Raw genomic sequence first — 20,055 nt, 5'->3', positions numbered from 1 at the left:
CAGGAAAAAAGTACCATCACTTTAGCCAACCTCTTAGCCTTTTCTTCCCATTTTTAACCCGTAAATCTTATTCACACACACAGCTGTCGTTCTTGGCATTGTTCTATTCTTTTCTGCTGTTGTTTTCTTGCCATCTTGTTGAACCCAGTTGTGTGGGGCATTTGTTTGTTTGAGCTGATGTAGGAATGTCCGATAATCTCATTTACGAAGTAGTCAGCAAATAAAAATAGCAGAACAGTATGGTTCATTTTCAATTAGGAGCGGTTCGACAGGCAGCGTTTTCTCCAAAACGATGTGTCATTTGAAGTCAGTTGTCACTAGTGATGCTTACTACAGGATAAAAATTCTAAACATTTATTTATTAACCAGTTTGAACGTCCGGGTAATGCACTATTTTAGACTTCTTGTGGTTCTCTCTTCGTTCGCCTTCAGTCATTAGTAAAAATTAAAAGTAATGACAATTTCCATAAACTTTTGAAACAGAATTGAGTTTCTCTTTTCCTTACAACGTTTTCTTCGTGCTTTTTTTTGAGAAATTTAGGCACTGATAGAAGATTTGATACTTTTCTCACTAATGGGGTCGGTACTCCACTTGCAGAATGTTCAAACCTAATTTTACACCTATATTCCCTCGGTGCCGCTAGAATTTGAAAGCTTTCTTTGAAGTAAAGATATTCCTATCTTTTCCCCCAGCAGTTAAAATAGAATGACGTGCCAACACAAAATGACGTGAACGCCATAATCGCACTGGCAAAACTAACGCACTACGTCGGACCAACTAAACTGTTAGCCACTACTTAAACAACGTTTTGCATGCCTGCTTTCAATATCTGAAGAAAGGATGTTACCATCCTGAAGCAAACGCGCCGAGAACGGACATGCGTAAGAATACACAGGGATGAAACGCAACACATGCAGTTATAACGGCTATGAAACTGTTCACAACTCATTCAATTTTTGACGATTCAGATTTTAATCGGTGCTGCTGCACCAATAATTGTGCCGATTCCAATTTTTGCACCAGATGCGCAGCTCTCAGAGTTTTATGGCCTCAGAACGCCAATTCTACGACGTCGGACCCGTCTCTCTGCTCTCTGATATTTAGCTCAGCGCACATACATATACACACTCGACCGACTAAGCCTGTTATTTTAGAGCGTAATATTCCTTTCTACAATCTAGGTTTCTAGCTAAGGCTCCGCGCGGAGTTCAGAGCTGCGCGGGCACGCGGTTTGGCGGCTCTGCGGTTTTGTTGGTTAATGAGCGCGCTGTTGTGAGTCAATAACCACCAAAACTGCAGAGCCGCCAAACCGCGCACCCGCGCGGCTCTGAACTCTGCGGGCAGCCTAAGCTTTTTTCGTCTTCGTCCCCACAGTTAACATATAATTATGTGATACTGCTAAAGAACGTGAAGGTCATCACCGTACTGATAAGGGTAAAAATCTTACGTCAGCTATCTACTACTAAAGTCGTCGTCTGCATGCGTATATACAATTTCCGAAGAAGTCATCTGGGAAGCATGATGAGTGTAACGTATAGAGGAGTGGATATACAGAGGAGTAAATTTTGGTTATTCGCCATCCAGGCAACCCGCCTCTCTTCACTTTACTGTTTTCTGGCGTTGGCGTACTGTGGTGTCGTGGTACTCGTATTACTCCTTCTACTTTCTGGTACCGACGCATCTACAGGACCCTTCCACTTCGTTCTGATGCCAACATCCCTAAAACAGGCCGTTAGACGCGCAACACCCTATCCTGCTGTTTCGTGGTCCAGGTGCACCAATCTGAACCCCAGAAAACTGTACGACGGAGTGAAACTTGTCCGAAGGCACATCTAATGATAATACTTCTGGAAAGGATGAAAACATTCAAAAAAGAAATCATAGAATTATATTCAATTCTTTTTTGTCGTGTTTAAGTTAAGCTCTTGGACATCATAATAAGTTTTTTCCGGCTTCTTGGCTAGAGAAGGACAATAAATCACAATTTCTTACTTTTCTACTTCCGCAAGAAAAATGTACTCTACCTTCAAAAGCTTCAGGAGAAATATTTCGAAAGAGAATGCGATAAGTTTGTGATTTATTAATAAACTAATCAAACACTTTCGATCCATCTGTATAATCAAAGGCCAATCACTTTCGATGCTTTGTAAAATTGGAGGTGAGCATGCTCATAAGGGGTTACTTGCTGTGTTTAATAAAAAGTAACCTACCCCATCACGTGTTTAGTACATCAGCAATTCTTGACAGTGGCTCAGTGGCAGACTGTTCGCCTCGATGGTTCGGTTCTCGATTTTGGGGAATTTTGTAACTTTTAGGAGTATTTTCGTTACACACAGACAAACCCGAAAACACATACAGACGCGGAATAGGCGCGTTATTATAAAACATGATTATTACGTTCCGTTTTTCAAATGACTACAGTTTCGATGATCATGACAACCAACGGCAGAATCTGGAATAGAAAAGCGTCATAGGACAAGTTACTTTTAGTCGTCAAGTAACCTTTATTATCATGTGTCTCATGTAACTACCAATCTAAGCCCGTTATTATACAGCATGATTTTAATAGAATAGAATTGGGTGTATATAGATGGCATTTGCCTGAGTCCTGTACATAAAATAACAAATAACTCCCTAGATGTGCTCAGATACCTTTTTACTTTTTAACTACATGCTTCTATACTTAAATGGCCTGTCTTCATTGAACGTGCGGGGGCCAGCACCTTTTCAAAACGTTTCGTTCCCTCGCTATCGTCATCAAGATGTTCTTCACTTTCGTGAGTGACGTTGATCATCTCCTTGAACTATACCCAGTCGAGCTCTGAGCTGGTCCATGTAGCGAACACATCACCTTATCTCAATGGCGGCCTCCATTGAAGGAACCACCGTTCTTTTTCTCCATCCATCGTCGATTCTTCTTATAATGTGACCAGCTCCCTATGCTTTGTATTCGATATATACTCCGCTAAGTCACAAAGATGGGACATCCCTGTTAGGTTGGGGCTGCGAAGACGGGCTTCATTATTATGCGTCGGTTAAACTTCAGAAGACCTCTCTCAAAGGTTCTGTGGATAGAGAGGAGCTTTTTAGCAGTATCTACCCACGCCTCCGCTGCGTAACAGAACGCTGGAAGAACTGTGGAGTCGAACAGATGCGCACGGAGAACTTGATCCGTCATTTGGTCCGTAGAACCCCCGACGGGTGCAAAGGCTGGCCACTTCGCTCCCATCCTTCTATTCAGTTGTTCCTTCAAGTCGTTTTCCATATTCATAGAACGTCCGAAGTAGACGTATGACGAAGTTTGCACGAACTGGGAGCCTTCAAGTTGTGCTCCTTCGTTGTGCAATAGACATTCCTCAGAAGCAGTGTCCTCTTTCTGTTCACTGGCAATTCGAAAAGAAAACGATGTCGTCCGCAGAACGGAGATTCAAGAGGAATCTTTCATCAATCACTAGCTCCCTTCTTCCTAAGCAAGGGATTTCATTATCCTTTGTAATGCAGTCGTGAACAGCTGCGGCAGTATAGTATCGCCTTGTCGTACCGCCTTTCCAGTTTGGTGAAGGGGAGGTTGCAATTGGCCAATGTCCTTACACATGACGCGTAAACACTTTTATTGACCAGCGCTGACAGTATTGCATCCGTTTCCATACTGTTGGAAACTTTTTCAAAGTCGACGTAGGTTAGGTCAGGAGGCAGGTGGTATTCGCGGCAAATCTCCATAATCCTCGACACGGTCTGGATGTAGTCCACGCAGCTGAAACCCTGACGAAATCAGGCTTGTTGGGGCTGCATCATCGTACTCATAAAATTAAAGTTCCACGTCAGATCATGTAAACTGTTGGGTACTATTTAAGCAACCGTTTGTATGCGTGTTTCCACTTTCTGAATAAGGCATGTTACCAATCTGCAGCAAATGTGCTGGGAAATAGATATGCAGAGGAGTTATACAGGTGAAGTACAACACCACGTGGTAGTGGCCACGGTTATGAAAGGGTTGCAACCGTTTACCTTTTGCGATATGCATGCGATGTTACTGTGCGGTACTATTGCACTACGACGCATCAATTTGACGCCATTGGGGCCGTCACACTCCATTTTATACCGTTCTGGCGCCAATGCACCACTCCGACGTCATTTGACCCGTCGCACCCCATTTAATAGCTTTGTGGCATCGGCGTACCAATCCTACGCCGTGGGACCCGTCACGTCCCTTTTTCGAATTTCGCTTCACACACAAACACACACCTGACAGAACAAGCCCGTCATTACATAGCATGATCATGATAACTTCATCTCACTGCTGTTTGATTAATGGCTGTCCACGCTCAGGAACGTACCCCAGCAAAGAAAACTTAAACTGGGCGTCTGAGGATTCCTTTTCTGTAAGCGTATTAATAATTGGGTCAAAACGGCATGAAGTACAGACAGTTGCGTAAGCGGCTGCGTGGAGACAGCGGTTGGAATAGAGGTGGGACCGTGGCGAACAGGTCGAGCGCAACCGACTGCACAACTGTCCGTGCTACATGTCGGACTCTAGGTCATGAAAGGTTAAGTAGCGCTAGGTTGGTATGCTCGAACATTCCCGAAAATGTGACTGATCCTTGAAAAGTTCTTGAACGTCGCACATGAAATCTCCTTCACAGCCGCTAGGCAAAACATGCTTATGCCTCTCGGAGAGGCAGTCGGATTATCTTAATCTTATGTAATCTTATGAATGAATTTATAATCCAATGTAATCTTATGAATATCGCAGCAGGAAGATAGTTTTTTTTTGTGATATCGATGCAAGAAATTCCACGCATACTTCCTTTGAGGTTATCCTTAGATTCGGGATCCAATGAATCAAAGGAAGCACCTGATGATGACAATGAATATAATGGTGCCAAGGTGTAGGATAATCTCTGGAATCAGTATGAGTAACTCATTCAAAACGAGTTGACATCAAAAATGAGATCATATCGGCAACGAAAATGGATGATAGAACTAGTGTAATATAAATGACAGAAGGCTGCAGAATCCCTGTAAATACAACCTTCCAGTCAGAATCGGACTTAGCTTGAGCAAATCCACCGCAAACTTCGATTCGATAATTCGATCTAAACACATATGGGAACACCTTTTTCGCGAATGGGGTACTCATACATTACTTTAAACAATGTTGTTCGTCAGTTGTAGACGCTGCCAAGTAGGTTCAACCTGGTAAATGCAACACAATCTGCTTTGCTTGACACATACACACTCTTTCCTTTGCCTGCAATTGGAAACGCATTTTGAATACATTCCCACCGACTCTTTCTATATAGAGCGGAAAAATAATGAATACCTTCATGACTGCAGCAGAATGTAGTTCTGCAAGAAGCCCGTGGTGAGCATGAATGCAGACGAGGATGAATGAGCCTCTCGGAAAGAATTATCGTTTTACACCCCGTCAAAGCGTTCCGTTAACAGCAACACACCATTTTTTAGGTGCACATTTCTCGGCGCTTATAGCGGTGAATGTGCGCCACTTTCCGCCTCTTGTTTACTTGACTGCATTCATTGTTCAGAAGACCATTGTTTAGAAGACAATTGCCTGCATGCCTTCCTTCACACAAGTCAAGTACGGCAGACTCAGAGAAAACCTTTACAACTCCTTTCGTAGGTGTTTGTTTGCTTTAGAAAATATTTGTTAGAAATATGTCTGACCTGAAGAATAAGTAGTTCCTTTAACCTAAAATGCAGAGAGAAATAGGCGGTAATATGTTCTATTTCATTTGGTAGAGAATTTCTAGTCTTACACGACAGTCACGTCCACATTCCTTGACTTTGTTGATTTTTTATTTTTCTTAAAGGCATCACCCCACGAATCTGAGGTGGTACGGATTTCAGGTGGAGTATTCGTATACGTAGATTATGGAGAGGTGGGTGATTCCGTCCATTCCTTGCTAATTGGCGTAAAAAACGGCAAAAAACGGAAGATGCTGCGTATGCACACGGCTGGTGCGCTCCAATCGAACTCATTGTGGACAATAGCGCTCCAGGACGCTCGAAGCCGTATCTTTTAAGGCCGTTTTTTTACGGCAATTAGGAAGAAATGGACGGAATCACCCTCCTCTCCTTAATCTAGGATCCCGCATACGAATACTCCACCTGAAATCCGTACCACCTCAGATTCATGGGATGATGCCTTTGAATGATCAGAATGGAGCATCAATAAGGACAGAGTTTAACATTTTTGGCGTCTGACTTTATGTTTGATTGAGGTCGTTGTGCAGCCTAAATGCTCGTAAGATTTGATCCTTTCATTGAGGGGATCTAGTGAAGCATGAAAAACTCAAGAAAGTCACTGAAAGGCATTTCAAAAATGAAAACAAAAACATCTCCATGCATAGTACCAATCTCAGCTTCTTATCGTCTCAAGTGAAAAACTACTGTTGTCAAAAGTTTGACCTCTCGGATTGACACACCATTTTAATGATAAAAAAAACAAGAATCAATAAAAATTTAAAAGTCATGACGCTGGTGCCTTATAGAGCGCATAATTCTCTACTAACCGATGTGTTACATTTTTCCAAACACTTTCCACTCCTACGTGAAGTGTTTGGTTTTGAAAAAGCGTTCACGAGCTACATATTCCTCAACCCAAAGGTTTGCTAGGAAATCTGTAAAGGTCGATTAGGTGTCGTTGTAGGAAAAGGACAATGAAGGACAGCAGAAAGGAGGCAAGAAGAGAACCGTGACTCTACTCGTCATTTTGTCTATTGTTGCACTGATTCTCTTAGCTAAGTACCTATTCACACCAAGTAAGTTACTATTTGTTTGGTTTTGCTAAGCTTGTCTATAACTTTGTAGCTCTGCTACATGTGGTCTACGAAAGAAATAGTATTCATGTGTCTAAGGATACATATGTGTTACTTCAGCTATTCCTCTATTTCTTGTTTCGTGTGTAGATAGTAATGAGTTATTGAGGTGCAATGGTTAATGAGCGGTCTTCAGCGGTCCCCATAAGTGCGTGTGCAGTTACGATCCAGATTTTGCATCCTCCGTGCGTCTTTTTACGCAGACGTAAAAAGATGCACCTACACAAGTTGAGCCGAACCTCCCAGCCAGCTTTTGTACTCGCTTCTTAACGCTATCGCGCAGCCTCCTTCTTTTCACCTGTATCGCCGCAGTAGATACTGTAGTCCCCGCAGGGACAGCTGACAATGTGGACGTGGGCGGGTGATGGCGGGTGGATCCCTGATGCTTGTTTTCTGTAGCGCAGCAAACGGCAAACAGAGATATCTGAGATGTTTGCACAGAGCTGACGAAAAGAAGGTAGGTGGCTGCGCGGTAGCAGTGAGGAACTACTATAACAAAATGGCGAATTCGGCTCATCCTCCAAGACGTGCCTTTGTACAACTGCGGGATCGCAAAGGACATGAACTTTTAAATATAGGTGCTCGTGAACCTACGGAAACCTCTAAAGACAACAATAAAGACGCTTTCTATGACGAGCTCAATGCTGATGCCTAAAATACCCAGCCAGCAGGTAGACACTGTCGGAGTTTTCGCGAATGCAAAGATGGGACTTGGACAACAATCCGATGTGTTAGGAAAATGGTGTTATCCAGCGAAGCACACCTTCGACAGCGGCAGCCGTTCCGCCAACGTATGTTTATTCATGTTGGAGTACAGAGCAGGAAGACAAAGCGTAAATGCTGAAATACCTTCCTCTGTTTAGCATCTATTATGCCGAAGATCATCCGTTCAGAAGAGGTCGACGAAAGTGAGCTTGACTCGTGGAGACACGCTATCATAATTCCCGTTCATCCTCCAAGTTAACGGACCCTGGGAACTATCGAGAAATCTCGCTGCTGTTCTGTACAAGGTTTTAGAGCGGAGGTTGCCTCTCGTCCTGGCCGATCTACGATTGACAAGGTGTTCATCATCAGAAGAGTGTTCAAAATCTGGCGGCGTTATTCGAAGTCAATGCAGTTAGTCTTTCTGGACCCTGATAAGTGCAAGCAGATGTGGGTCTCTTCGAGACCTCAAACAGGAATCAAGGTGGACGGGCAACCGATGAAAATCGTTGATGAGTTCCGTTACCGGGGCCGTATGCCGAAGAACAACGGCAGCCACGGTACGGATTTCAGGTGGAGTATTCGTATACGGGGTCGTAGGGGTTATGGAGAGGGGTGTGATTCCGTCCATTCCATCCTAATCGCCGTAAAAAACAGCCCGGAAGATACGGCTTCGAGCGTTCCAGCGCACTATTTCCTACAACGAGTTCGATTGGAGCGCGCCAGCCCTGTGCGGCGCCGCATCTTCCGGGCCCTTTTTTACGGTAATTAGGAAGGAATGGACGGAATCACACTCCTCTCCATAATCTACTATCCCGTATGCGAATACTCCACCTGAAATCCTTACCACCTCAGATTCGTGGGTTTGAGATTTGATGCCTTTAACTCATTAACGAAGTGTCTGTGATCGACAACAGTAACCAACGAAGTCAAGCTGCGAGTTTACCTATTCGCAATTCGCCCTATCATGATCGTAGTTTTGGGATTCACTGTCTACAGCGGCGGAGAGGCTTGATTACACGGTCTGGTGCGGAACGATAACAGAATACTTTCTTCCTGCGGGACTTTTGCGTTTTTGCATTTTATTTGTGATCTTTTTCAAAACGTATATATGAGCAAAGATTTCAGTAAAAAATATTCTCCCAGAATCTGGTCTCGGAAATAATTCGCAAAACAATCAGAGCAACGGTTAGTTTCAAGAATGTATTTTCCAGCTCGTCTACGCCCGATTAATTTTCAATTTTGTTCAAGTAACAGCAGCTACGAATAAATCAGAAGCCAATGTAAATATCCAGAGACTTCTGCGATCGCTCCAATCACCAATCTTAAATGTGCACTTCGTCGGAAACGATGCAATCGTCTACGAAGACATCCACGAAGGACTTAAGCTATTGTCACTAAACAAAATGAAGTCTGAACCTTTGCTTCACTTTCCTTCGGTAATTTTCCGAATCAGTTTTTACACATGCGTTCACGAGATTTTCTTTCAGAGTTCGAGTATCACAGGTTGTTAAGAAATGCAACTAGATACTATACAAAACTGCAAAACGTAGAATAGTGTCTTAAATACGAGCATGTAGGATGTTTACAAGGAGTGATTAGTGTGCTTTTCAAGGAAAACATCAACAAGTATAATTGTCACAAACAACGACTTGGTTACCCATATCCCATAAAGCTACCCCGTCTGAAAAGCACAACGCCAAACTATCTTATAAAATTGGAAATGAAATTTAAATTTAATGAGATGTAGTCTTCTATTATCATCCAGTCTCGTAAACAACTTTCCAATGGAACAAAAAACAAGTTGCCAAGAGATAAGCAGCAATTTTGATTAAAGTTGCAAAGGTTGGAAAGAGCATTCACTACTCTCATCGGAGTTTCGCGAGTTACAAAACAAAAACCTCCTCCTTCAGGAAGCTGAATCAGACAATCGCAGGATTGAGAACAATTGAGAAGGTAATACAAGATTTCTATTCCGATCAACCTGCACTTCATCGTCATACGTCATCTGGAGGAAGACACACGTTTCATTCCAGAGATCCGTTTTTCCAAAACCCGACATGTCATCGTATCGGTAGAAAATCGTACTCTATCCTTTCCCGACGGAATCAAATCTAGACATTTGAAAAACCCACCTCCGGTCCTCGTCAACATCCTGGTGGGGTCTCTGACACGTTACCTGCCGAAACTATGTCTAAGCAATGGAAGACCACCAAAACTGTGCTGTGGCATAAAACGGAGGACTCGCACCGCATTATCGCCCAGACTGCTTATTTTCTTATTTTTGAGTCGATGTCTCTTATTGACCTGCTCAGTGCTAGAATATTCTATAACAACTGCACGCCCAAAATTTCTCTATTCCGCATACAGTTCTGATCTTGAGAACGCAACGCAAGAATACGAATAGAGTTGAATTGATGGACAACACCTACACCACCTGCTTCTAGATAGTGACGTCGTTCTCATGAAATCTACCAGCGGCATATGCAGAATGACTGCTGGATGCCATTGAGAAACGGATATATTTCTGATCTGGTTTTTCTGCTCCATTTACCCTCAACGGAACGAATACTTTTGAATGAAACACCTATGTATGTCTAGGTCTGAAAACGAACATGACGAATGACCTCCGAGCTTACCAGGGGGAAACGAGCGAACTGGGGAGCGTATAAGATTATCGAGAATGTAGTGGAAAAAAACAAAGAACTTCTGGAGCACCTCAAAACACCACTTCAGGATACTGTCACCTAAGCCGAGGAATGGGAGTTCTGCAAGCAGGAGGAAAAAGTGGTCACTGTCGTCAAACAAGATGACTTTAGGACTATCTCGTTTCGCGCAATTGAATAAGAGATTCAGATCCAAAAGCTCGAAGTGGGCTCAAAAATGCATCAATGACCAAAGATAAGAAAATCAGCCGCATAAAACAAGGAAGTAAAATAAGGCGGACAGTCGGACACTTCGTCATCGCGCCTCAACGACAACCGTTCGGCCAGAGCAGTGGAGGCTGGGAGCTGCACGATATTAAAGGCACTAAGGGAAGAGAGCCAACATGAAGATCAGATCCTTTCATAGAAATCCTGTTCGGTGCACTTCGCTCCCTAGCAAAAAGAGAAACCACTGAGAAACTTTTGCGCGTTATCGTCACGATTGCAAGGTACTACCACCACCCGCTCGAGCAAATCGAAGAACACTTGGAGTGCAGGTGGCATGTGTAGAATAAGCCGTGTACGTAACTTCTTGGACACCTTCAAGCCATTTGGACCTGTCCGCGAAACAGTTCAGATTAGAAGTAGAAAATGTCCCGGTGCCAAAGGTGTCCGAGAAGCCATCTACCAGCCATAAGAACAAATATCCCAATGATGGAATCATCAAGTCAAGAATAGATGTGTCCAACCGGATATGCAAACATGTGCAACCAACCCGAGGGACACCCTTTTTTTTGCTCGACATAGACTTTCTTCCTTTTGATTACCCCGGCTCCTTGTTGAACACATTTGGCGTATCTGCAAAAGGCCGGATGTAGCGCAGTCGGCATGAAGACCGCTGTGGGCGCAGGTCGATGGTTCGAAACCGCCCTACTGCTAATCAAACCTTTCGTTTCTCAGGGATCGACAAATTCGTACTTATCTGCGTGGATAAAACACTGATTTTATTCGTCGACCGCTCACGCAAGTCATTCCAGAGGCCAACATGAAAACCTCAACGATTGCGAATTGCATGTGTAAAACACGCTGGCGTATCCCAAGTGGATAGATAAAGCAGAGACTTTATCTCTTTATCCTTTATATCTACAAAAATAACTTGGATTCTAATGTCGTATTTGAAAAGAATTTTATTTCGATAGTACGACGTTACTTCAAGAAAATATATCTAAAACTAAATCAGTATTTTCTTTCTCACACTAGTTCTTTTTAGTTCTGCGATTTGTTCATTTTATTACTGCTTCAGTTCACGCCCATTGAAGAACCTTCACACGACCTGCGATATTTTGCCTTCCTTGAACGGACCTCTAACCACGTAACTTGGTTTTCACTGTCTATTTACCTCTATTTATTGACTCCCAAAGGAAAAAAATCCGAGGAAGATTTGTTTGTTATAGATCAGCACAAAATTCAATGCCACATACAAGATCTTGATCCTCGACAGATACAAATAGTAAGTTGTTGCTGGGCAAAACTTTTGAAAGTGGAACGTTCCGTAAACAATTGAATCATTTTTCTTTTCCACTAATTGTGCATGCCTCGAAAGCCAACAACAACGAAACGTTTCACTTTCTTATACATCTGATACAACTCAATACAAATGAATGCAACCCGACTAGATTTAACCCATTAATTTTTGTAGTAATACTCTTGACAGAGAGTATCATGGGTCCTCATCTAAAGAATCAATAAAAGGGTGAGTTTTTGTCGTATTTTATACGAATTTTAATCAATGTTTTTTCAATCCAATTTCTCTGAATTTACGGTGTCGAGAACATGGAAACTAAAAAAAAACAACTGAACAACAAAGAAGAGTAGTTTTTATGTTGCACTAAGTGAACACCTTGAAACATGCACTAACTAATCTACATTTCCAGACTGATGTATAAAGTAGGCACTGCGAAAACAGACGACGAAGCGCAACGTTTCTTCAAGTGGAACCCCGTCGGCAACGATTATGTTGGTTTTTTTAATGTTTCCTCTTTGTTCCCTCGAAGCCATTAGAATCATCCAAGCATTCAGATTTTCTGGCAAGATGGTCATCTTTACTACTCAGAGAATCCCGAATCAGCTACATCAGTTCGGATCAGTAGTGGAGGACCGAATTGGGAACATGGAATCTTTGACTGGATGTATGAAGAAGAAATTTTTGGTCGTGGCTCTAAGGTTAGTCTCTTTCAGAATTTGATAATTGATATTGAACTGAGTATTACGAATTTAATCCTCCCAATCCTGAATCGAACGATACAGTATCGCTAGAGAATCCCAATTCTGGTGCATTTTAATAATTGTCAGCTCTCTACACTTAGTCTTAACACAATTTCATAGTTTCTTTTTAATGAGAAGTCAACTCCTCACCGAAGAGAACCGAGTGTGGGCTGAAAATCGCGTAGACCTTCTGATGGGGATATCGCCTAATACAGCTGAATCTGATATTACAGATGATATTAATACAGCTGAATCGCCTGATCTCACTATAATTACCATTGCTTTTAGAGGAAACTTTCAGGCAGTTTGGTGGTCTAAGAAAGGCAAGAAATTGGCTTTTCTCAGTCGAGAAAAAACGAAAGAAAAGTCGGTGATGATGATCGGGTTAGTGTTCTGGTTCTGGTGTGTTACCTGCGACGACTTTTCACAAATTAGAAATTTGCAGCTACACAGAAGGGGAACAATATCCAAGTGTGGTAGAACTACCGTATCCAAAAACTCACGAGGAGCGTTTACCAACCTACATTATTAATGTATGGGATAAAAATACCGGCAAAGTGAATCAGATGGATGTGGAACTGCGGAACAACACGTAGGAAAAAACGACTGTTTTTCCCCAGTCTGTTTGCCTACAATGAGTCCATGTTTTCCAGAGCATTTCACTACCTTTATGGAGTGAAGTGGGTAGTGATGCAAGGGGAAGAATTACTTGTTGCTATTTGGGCAAATAGACTCCAAACGGAGGTCTCCGTCACCATTTGCGACTACACATCGGGAATTTGCAACCTGGTGAGAGAATTGGGGCAAAGAATTCCTCTATATACTTCACAGTAACCGTTCTAGGTTTTCGAGTACAAGTATCCTGGCAGGACATGGGCAGAACCGAGTGACTTTTCATCAATTTTAAACAGTGACGATGCTATTTATATGCTTTTTCCACAAGCCAGAGCAGATGGAAACAGTTACCAGCACATCGCAAAGCTGACCGTCATGGTAAACTAACTTGTTTCGGTGTTTACTCGTTTCTTTTGAGCTATTCACACTACACTATTACAGAGAGATCCTGCGAAAAGAAAGGATGTGAAGTGGACTAAGTCATCGTTCCTTTCATTAGGGAATTTTGATGTCGTTCAGTTGGAAGCCTACGATAAAAATGAAGACATGATGTAAGCAATTTCTATATCTACACCACACGAAAAACCATTTTATATAAAGAGCTCGACGAGTGACTGGAGATCTCGTTCGTCCTGAGAGGAAGGCCCAAGGCACTGGTGCAGCGCAAGCGAGGCAGTAGCTTCTCTAAAGAGTTTTTTTTTAAGTGGATACGATTTAGTCGAACCCAAAATAGGTGACTTGTCGTCAAGAAGTCTCAGAGCGGGTGTCAGCGTAAGGACCCAAGCCCAAGCGATTGAGAGAGTGTGGTTGTGCCAGAACGATTGGCACAGAAGAAGCTGTTTACGATGGCTGCGGTGGCTCCGCATAAAACGAAGCTCCCGTAGGCACATGTTGTTGAGCATGATTGCCCAGCATTTACTTTTGACTCCTTGCTTGTATTTGTTTCTTAAGGATAGAAGTTAGTCGATTATCTTCTGTTTATTGAATGGAATTAAGGGACAAAGTACTCAACCACCAGGGTAATTTTGAGATGGGAGTGAAATTCCCCTCCCACAACCGTTACACGTATGTCTCTGCTCAGAATTTAATCAGTGTAACGTTCTACTTTACTACGTCATGATGTCAAAGAGAAATATTACTGGAGTGCAAAACTGCCTTCCTAATAATTGCCACCATTCAGAAAATGCTGCAAAAGGTTATTTTTGATGAAAACCTCAACTTTCTTGTCTTTCCCAATCTGCTTGCATATCACTCTCTTGGGTCATTGGATCCCCTCCATTTCACAGTTAATTGTGAAGCCCGTGGTCGAACCGCTTTGCTTTTACGGCGAGATTACTCCAGCAAAATTTGTGGTTCAAAGAACTGATAAAAATACAAAACCCAACGAATATCCACTATATTGCATTTCAACATTGTGTGTGTGCCACGAAATTCGAAAAAGGGGGTGCAGCGGATCCATCGGCGTCAGATTAGTGCGCCGGCGTCAGATAACTATAAAATGGATTGCGATGGATCCCACGACTTCGCATTGGTGTGGAATAACTTCGTGTGCATATCGCGAAAGGTAAATGGTAGCCGTTTCGTAGCCGTGGCCACTGGGCGCGTTGCTTTTCACCATTATGACTCCTTCGTCATTCTAACTCCTTCCACATATGCCACAAGTTGATAACATTCCTTCCTCAGAAAGTGGAAACATGCATGCAAACGGCTGCTTTAATAGTAGCGAACAGTTTACATGATCTGACCTAGAACGTCATCTTTATCAGTAGGATGATGTCTTTCACGTCATTTTATGCTAAAACATCTTTCTTTGATAACTGTTTGGAGAAAACAGGAGGAAAACCCATATTTCGAGTAATGCTTTTGAATTTTGTCTATAATATATTGACAAGGAGTGTTTGAAGCTGAAGTTTGAGTGTGCTCCAAATATAGAACTGACGCGTTTAGAAAGAAGACTATAAAATCTTTCGCCTTTATTTCTAATAAAAAAGATGAAGGAAGATTGTTAGAGACGCACAAGTCTAATTTCACAGAAAAAGCCACTAATATTAATTTTCGTCGACCAGTGAAGGGAAGCGAAGCGAACTCCACACAAAGTCTTCACAGAAACTCCTCAGACTGGTAAAGGGATAAAGTGTCTGGAGTTAATCAGTCCACTTGGGATGCGCCCATACGTTCACTTCAATTCAGAGTCGTTTGGGATTCACAAACGTGTAACTGGCCTATACAATGACTTGTAATGGCTAGTTGATGTGTCACGTCAGTGTTTTTATCCTCCGAGACAAGTCTGGCACCAATCCATCGACCTCACTGGGATGAAAGGCTTGGGGAGCACTAGGGCGGGTTCGAACCTCCGATCGACCGTGTAGACAGTGGAACCTCTAACCGACTATGCTGCACCCACCTCCGAAAAATGACATCACATCTATTATCTCTGTTATCAAATTAGCAAATTTGGTGTGTGCTTATGCTAGATTCTTGTGGGATATGCTTCTAATTATATTTGCAATCTACCTAACCTACTTTTACATCCTCCTCACAAGCTCCTTCCTTCCATCGACGGGTTTTTGAACTTTGAAATATTACGTGCCTTTTTTGTTCCCTTTTGTTGAACTCTAATTCTTTTAAATGAATCAATGTAAATACAAACTTATAGATATTTCACAGCCCTAGCGCCTTCACCGAACAACCGTCATCTATATTCAACGAAAGGCTCACCGGTATTTTCTGATCTCTATTTCTATGGAATTCTTACATTCATATTGGATTTCAGACAACAGCTGACTCGTGGACATGTGTATCCTGCAAGTTTTCCAACTGTACTTACCAATTCAACCATTTGAGTTCTAACTTCAAGCGCATTCTTACATTTTGCAAGGTAAGTTCGAACTCTACACTCTCGACTACGCTGGTAAGCATTAGAATGTTGCAGTCTCTTGCGGATAGGTGGAGCATCACAATTAAGCTGCATAGAACGTTTTTCACATCACCTGATGGGAATCGTAGCGCTAAAAAACACGTAACAAATCATTTAGGCGTACGTGCTCTGTTTCACGTCACATTTAGTTTCGGGACCAGAAATTTGCTGGACCTCCTAGTGTTGCTAGGTTGAAATTGTTTTTTAACTGGGAGAGTGGCATTGTATAGCCTGTTCAAAGTGACCTTGGGCTCGGTGCAATTGCGTGAGCGGTCGCGCTCAAAGAGGCGCAATGGGACTAACGGTTAGGATAAAGGTGAGTCTTTCAGTGACCAGTGGTGCTAGCTGGAGTCCCCCTCGATCCCGTTCACTAAGCTGCTCCGCGCCGCTTAGAGCGCAGCCGTTACGCAGCTGCAATGAGCTCCATGTCATTTTGACCCGACCACAGTTTAGGGCTGGATTCAAAATTTTCCAATTTTGTTTTTATCATGCTGAGTACCACTGCGAGAAAAGCAAATGCGTTAGATGGATATACACTTAGTTCTAGTTTAGTACATATTTCTTTAATATACTGGCTACTACACAAGGTTCCTTGATTATCATCTCTTACTCGCTTATGGAAATTTGACCTATAAAACGTACCACGCCGAGTTATTCTCAATCTAAGCTCCCAATAAGTTCTTGGTTAAATTACAGGGATTACGTTACACTATTATTACAGGAATTACATTACACTATTACAGGGACCTGCACATCCACATTGCTATCTCGGTGAACTGGTGGGAGGGAAAGCTGTGAACTGTGAGATTACCAATCGCCTACGAGCAGCGGTAATTGTTGTGTATGTAGTCGTTTCCAGTGGTGGAAATCCTAAAAGATGAAGATTACGAGAAGCGACTAGCTTACATTAGATTACCATCAGTTATTAGCGATACGGTTCCGCTGGCGGAAGGATACGGTGGGTTGCACTTAAAAAAAATCAGAAAATTAAAATGCAAAACTATCTATTTTTACGCGTGCACATCGCATTTTTATTTTTGACCTAAGACAAAACCTAATTGAACTTAAAATTTAATGCTTAGTGTTGGCTTGGGAATTCATTTTGAAAAAAGAATACTTAGCACCTCTTAAATGAGCAGTTTTCATTAGTTTTTCGCTTGAAGAGCAGAATCGTGTATGCTGGGCGGAAGGTGCGTGAGTTAATATGAACGGACCGCCAGCAGCGCCAATTTAAATACCAACCACTTTATGCTTTGCTCGAATAAAACAAAGTTACGCAAAAAAGCACAGACACACTGTAGAAAGTACTGTGGATTACCTGACCACTCACTGAGACTCGGCCACATGCTCATGCCAGAGAGACGCACCAGATCACCCCCACTTGTCTTTTTTTTAGAAGAAACAGTCAGCTTTCAAACTTTGAATTTCTTCGATTGCTTACGATAGCGGAGCCACGACCTTTTTTCAGAAGCCCATGTGAAGATCTCACTTCCACCTGACCAATCAATTCGATCCGGATCCCGATCGTTACCTGTGATGCTGAAGGTGTAAGTCTTACACCTAACCTTTGTACAGTAGCTCCTAAAACCAATGTATGTCAAAATTGCCGTATTTGGAAAACACAAGGGAGAATATGCAGTCCGGGGTACAGATTACAAGCATGACAGTGGCCCCGCTCTATTTCTTCTAATCGTCCTGAAAAATGGCGTCCATATCCTCCATGATGCCAAGCGTCCGCGCATAGCTTCACCCGCTGCCGGCTTGGGGCGCTGTGTTGGGAAACGGTCCCCGACCACTCCTATTCCCTAGATGCGCTCCATCCACTACCATTTTTTCCGGTGTCTTAGAGGCAGCGTATCACGGAACGGACGATGTTGGGGTCTCTGGAGGCAAACATAGAGTTTAGAGTGTACCACAGATTACGAGTATGAGCGTGGCCCGCGCCATTTCCCCTAATCTTCCCGAAAATACCGTTTGTTCCTACGAGATACGTTAAGTCCCCTTTGTACACCATCCACTCCCCCGACCCCAGCACATTCTTTTGTTTTACATGAATAGGCTGCTTAGGAGAGCTCATTTGTTGCCGACCGCGCGCATTTGCGGATGCGGCGCGTGCACAAGGGGGCACGTAACTCGTGGGAGCAAACTCCGTTCCCACGTTCTTTTATTAGTGGAAATATTAGTCTCCAATTAATGGAAATTGAGCCTGGCCGCGCTCATACTAGTAATCTACATCCCAAGTTTTAGTGTTCAAAAGATCTCCCAAATACGTCAATTTCACGATAGGCTTCCTTTAAATATTAATGTTTTACAAACAAAGTAGAATGATAGGTGCTTGGCTGGGGTGACCTGACAGATTCATTAGGTATGTAACTAGAAGTTGGTTGGGAATTGCTTCATATGACAAAAATGTCATCAATACCCAGAATACTCACAGGATACATTCATTACCTATTACGTTTGCAGTTATGCTGGACCTGGTTCACAAATTGCCGACGATAGATTTACGATGGGATTCGAAGAATTCCTGATCATCTCTCGAAATTTTGCAGTGGTTAACGTGAGTGTTGCGGTGGTGACACGGAAGATAGCGGCTGAGAACGATGAGCTCGTGCTTTTCAGATAGATGGTCGTGGATCGAACGGCCGTGGATGGAAGTATCGGAGTCCCATATATGGCGCATTAGGCACCGTGGAAATAGAGGACCAAATCGAAGGCATTCGGTAAATTCCTGAACTGGCGTGATCGTTCCTCATTTAGACAACTATTGCCCTTAAGACAGGTGATAAAAAAGTACCCTTTCCTTGATGACCGCCGTGTATCGGTTTTTGGCTGGTCCTATGGAGGATATGCAGCAGCATTGATATCCGAAAGAGCCAATACATCATTCTTTAAATGTGCCATTTCGGTCGCTCCGGTCGCTAACTTCCTGTATTACGGTAATTCCTCTGCACAGTTCTCAGAAGTAATCTCCACCACTACACCAGATTCCAGACGCAGCGTACTCGGAAAGATACATGGGAAGTGCTGACAAGTCCGCCTACAATGCTGGAGACATTACTAACGACGTGTCAAATTTCGAGAAAACTCGCCTGTTATTGATCCATGGAATGTATGATGGTTAGTTATTTGTGGTTGTGGGGTTTGAAAAGCTCATTAGTTGTAAGCCAATCAATATTTCCCTGAAAGGAAGTGAAGTTCACATCTCCGCTCTTATATTTTCTTCATCGCTGATCCACAGCTGCTTAGTTCTTGCTGAAACGTATATTTACATCCTGACCGATCCGTTTTTCCCTTTGTTCCCTTTTCTTAAATGTTAATGTCGTATTTCTAGACAACGTCCACTTCCAAAACAGTGCCCTATTCATAATTAAGTTGCTACGCAATGGCATCAAGCATTTTGATGTTATGGTAAGTCCAGTACTTGCAAAAATACAACGGTTTGATAGGTTTCCGGAAAAAGCAATAATATGATGGTAACGATCCTATTCTTAAATTTCCAATATTGCTTGTGTCCTCCCTACTTTTTCCAAAACTTACATCAGCATCGAATCGACAAATGTTCACAATTTTCCAGAAAAGTGCATGTTTTGCGCTTCTTTCAGACGTTAATCGAGAAATTCGATTGAGAGTCAAGCAACTAATCACCTGACAGACAAATATAGATGTTTTTGACGTATTAGCCTGTGCAGCTTTTGATCACCGTATTCGCAAATCTGTAGTGTTCCATCAACACCAAACGTTGCGCAAGATGTTCTGTTGAGTGACGTGAATGGAAAAAATACTGTAGCACCAAAATTTCTTCCTTTCTTTTTCCACAGTCACCGTCAACACAATTTCAAAAAACACCAAACAACGGGAGAAAAAGAGCCAACGTCCCAATGCCAACAATTTCAGGTCTATCCAAATCAAGACCATGCAATTAGACGGCGGAAACACTTGTACAGGACAATGACCTCATTTCTAGATCGACGCTGCCTTTAGGGAACAATTGGCAGTCTGCTGCTATTTCTACATTCACTATCAGATGTTCTAGTCAATGTCTATTAGATGGTAGTCCAAAACTGATAA

The 20,055-nt window shown here is 42.6% G+C and overlaps 1 protein-coding gene across 2 annotated transcripts; it reads left to right on the top strand.

The window, feature by feature from the left end:
* Window positions 1–292: 292 nt before the first annotated feature.
* RB195_006733 (uncharacterized protein) lies at window positions 293–19,968 on the top strand (the record flags this gene model as incomplete). Of its 2 annotated transcripts, none has more annotated exons than XM_064179981.1 (26): window positions 293–306; window positions 5,563–5,638; window positions 6,672–6,783; window positions 8,671–8,730; window positions 8,794–8,981; window positions 11,491–11,559; window positions 11,642–11,697; window positions 11,887–11,940; window positions 12,122–12,203; window positions 12,267–12,410; window positions 12,754–12,836; window positions 12,898–13,044; window positions 13,106–13,241; window positions 13,296–13,445; window positions 13,509–13,618; window positions 15,724–15,787; window positions 15,841–15,945; window positions 16,728–16,785; window positions 16,844–16,942; window positions 17,453–17,531; window positions 18,451–18,544; window positions 18,607–18,707; window positions 18,763–18,923; window positions 18,979–19,104; window positions 19,319–19,395; window positions 19,882–19,968. In XM_064179981.1, 26 exons carry the CDS (start codon window positions 293–295, stop codon window positions 19,966–19,968), a joined length of 2,532 nt encoding a protein of 843 aa, XP_064036888.1. The 2 variants fall into 2 exon arrangements, with proteins under 2 accessions (XP_064036888.1, XP_064036889.1); XM_064179980.1 differs by lacking the exon at window positions 293–306 and adding an exon at window positions 4,784–4,890 and having other exon boundaries at window positions 5,548–5,638.
* Between the last annotated feature and the right edge of the window lie 87 nt (window positions 19,969–20,055).

Source organism: Necator americanus, chromosome I (genome assembly GCF_031761385.1).
Source record: "Necator americanus strain Aroian chromosome I, whole genome shotgun sequence".
Classification (NCBI taxonomy): domain Eukaryota; kingdom Metazoa; phylum Nematoda; class Chromadorea; order Rhabditida; family Ancylostomatidae; genus Necator; species Necator americanus.
The sequence above is the reverse complement of the archived record's forward strand: the minus strand, read 5'-3'. Positions and strand labels throughout refer to the sequence as shown.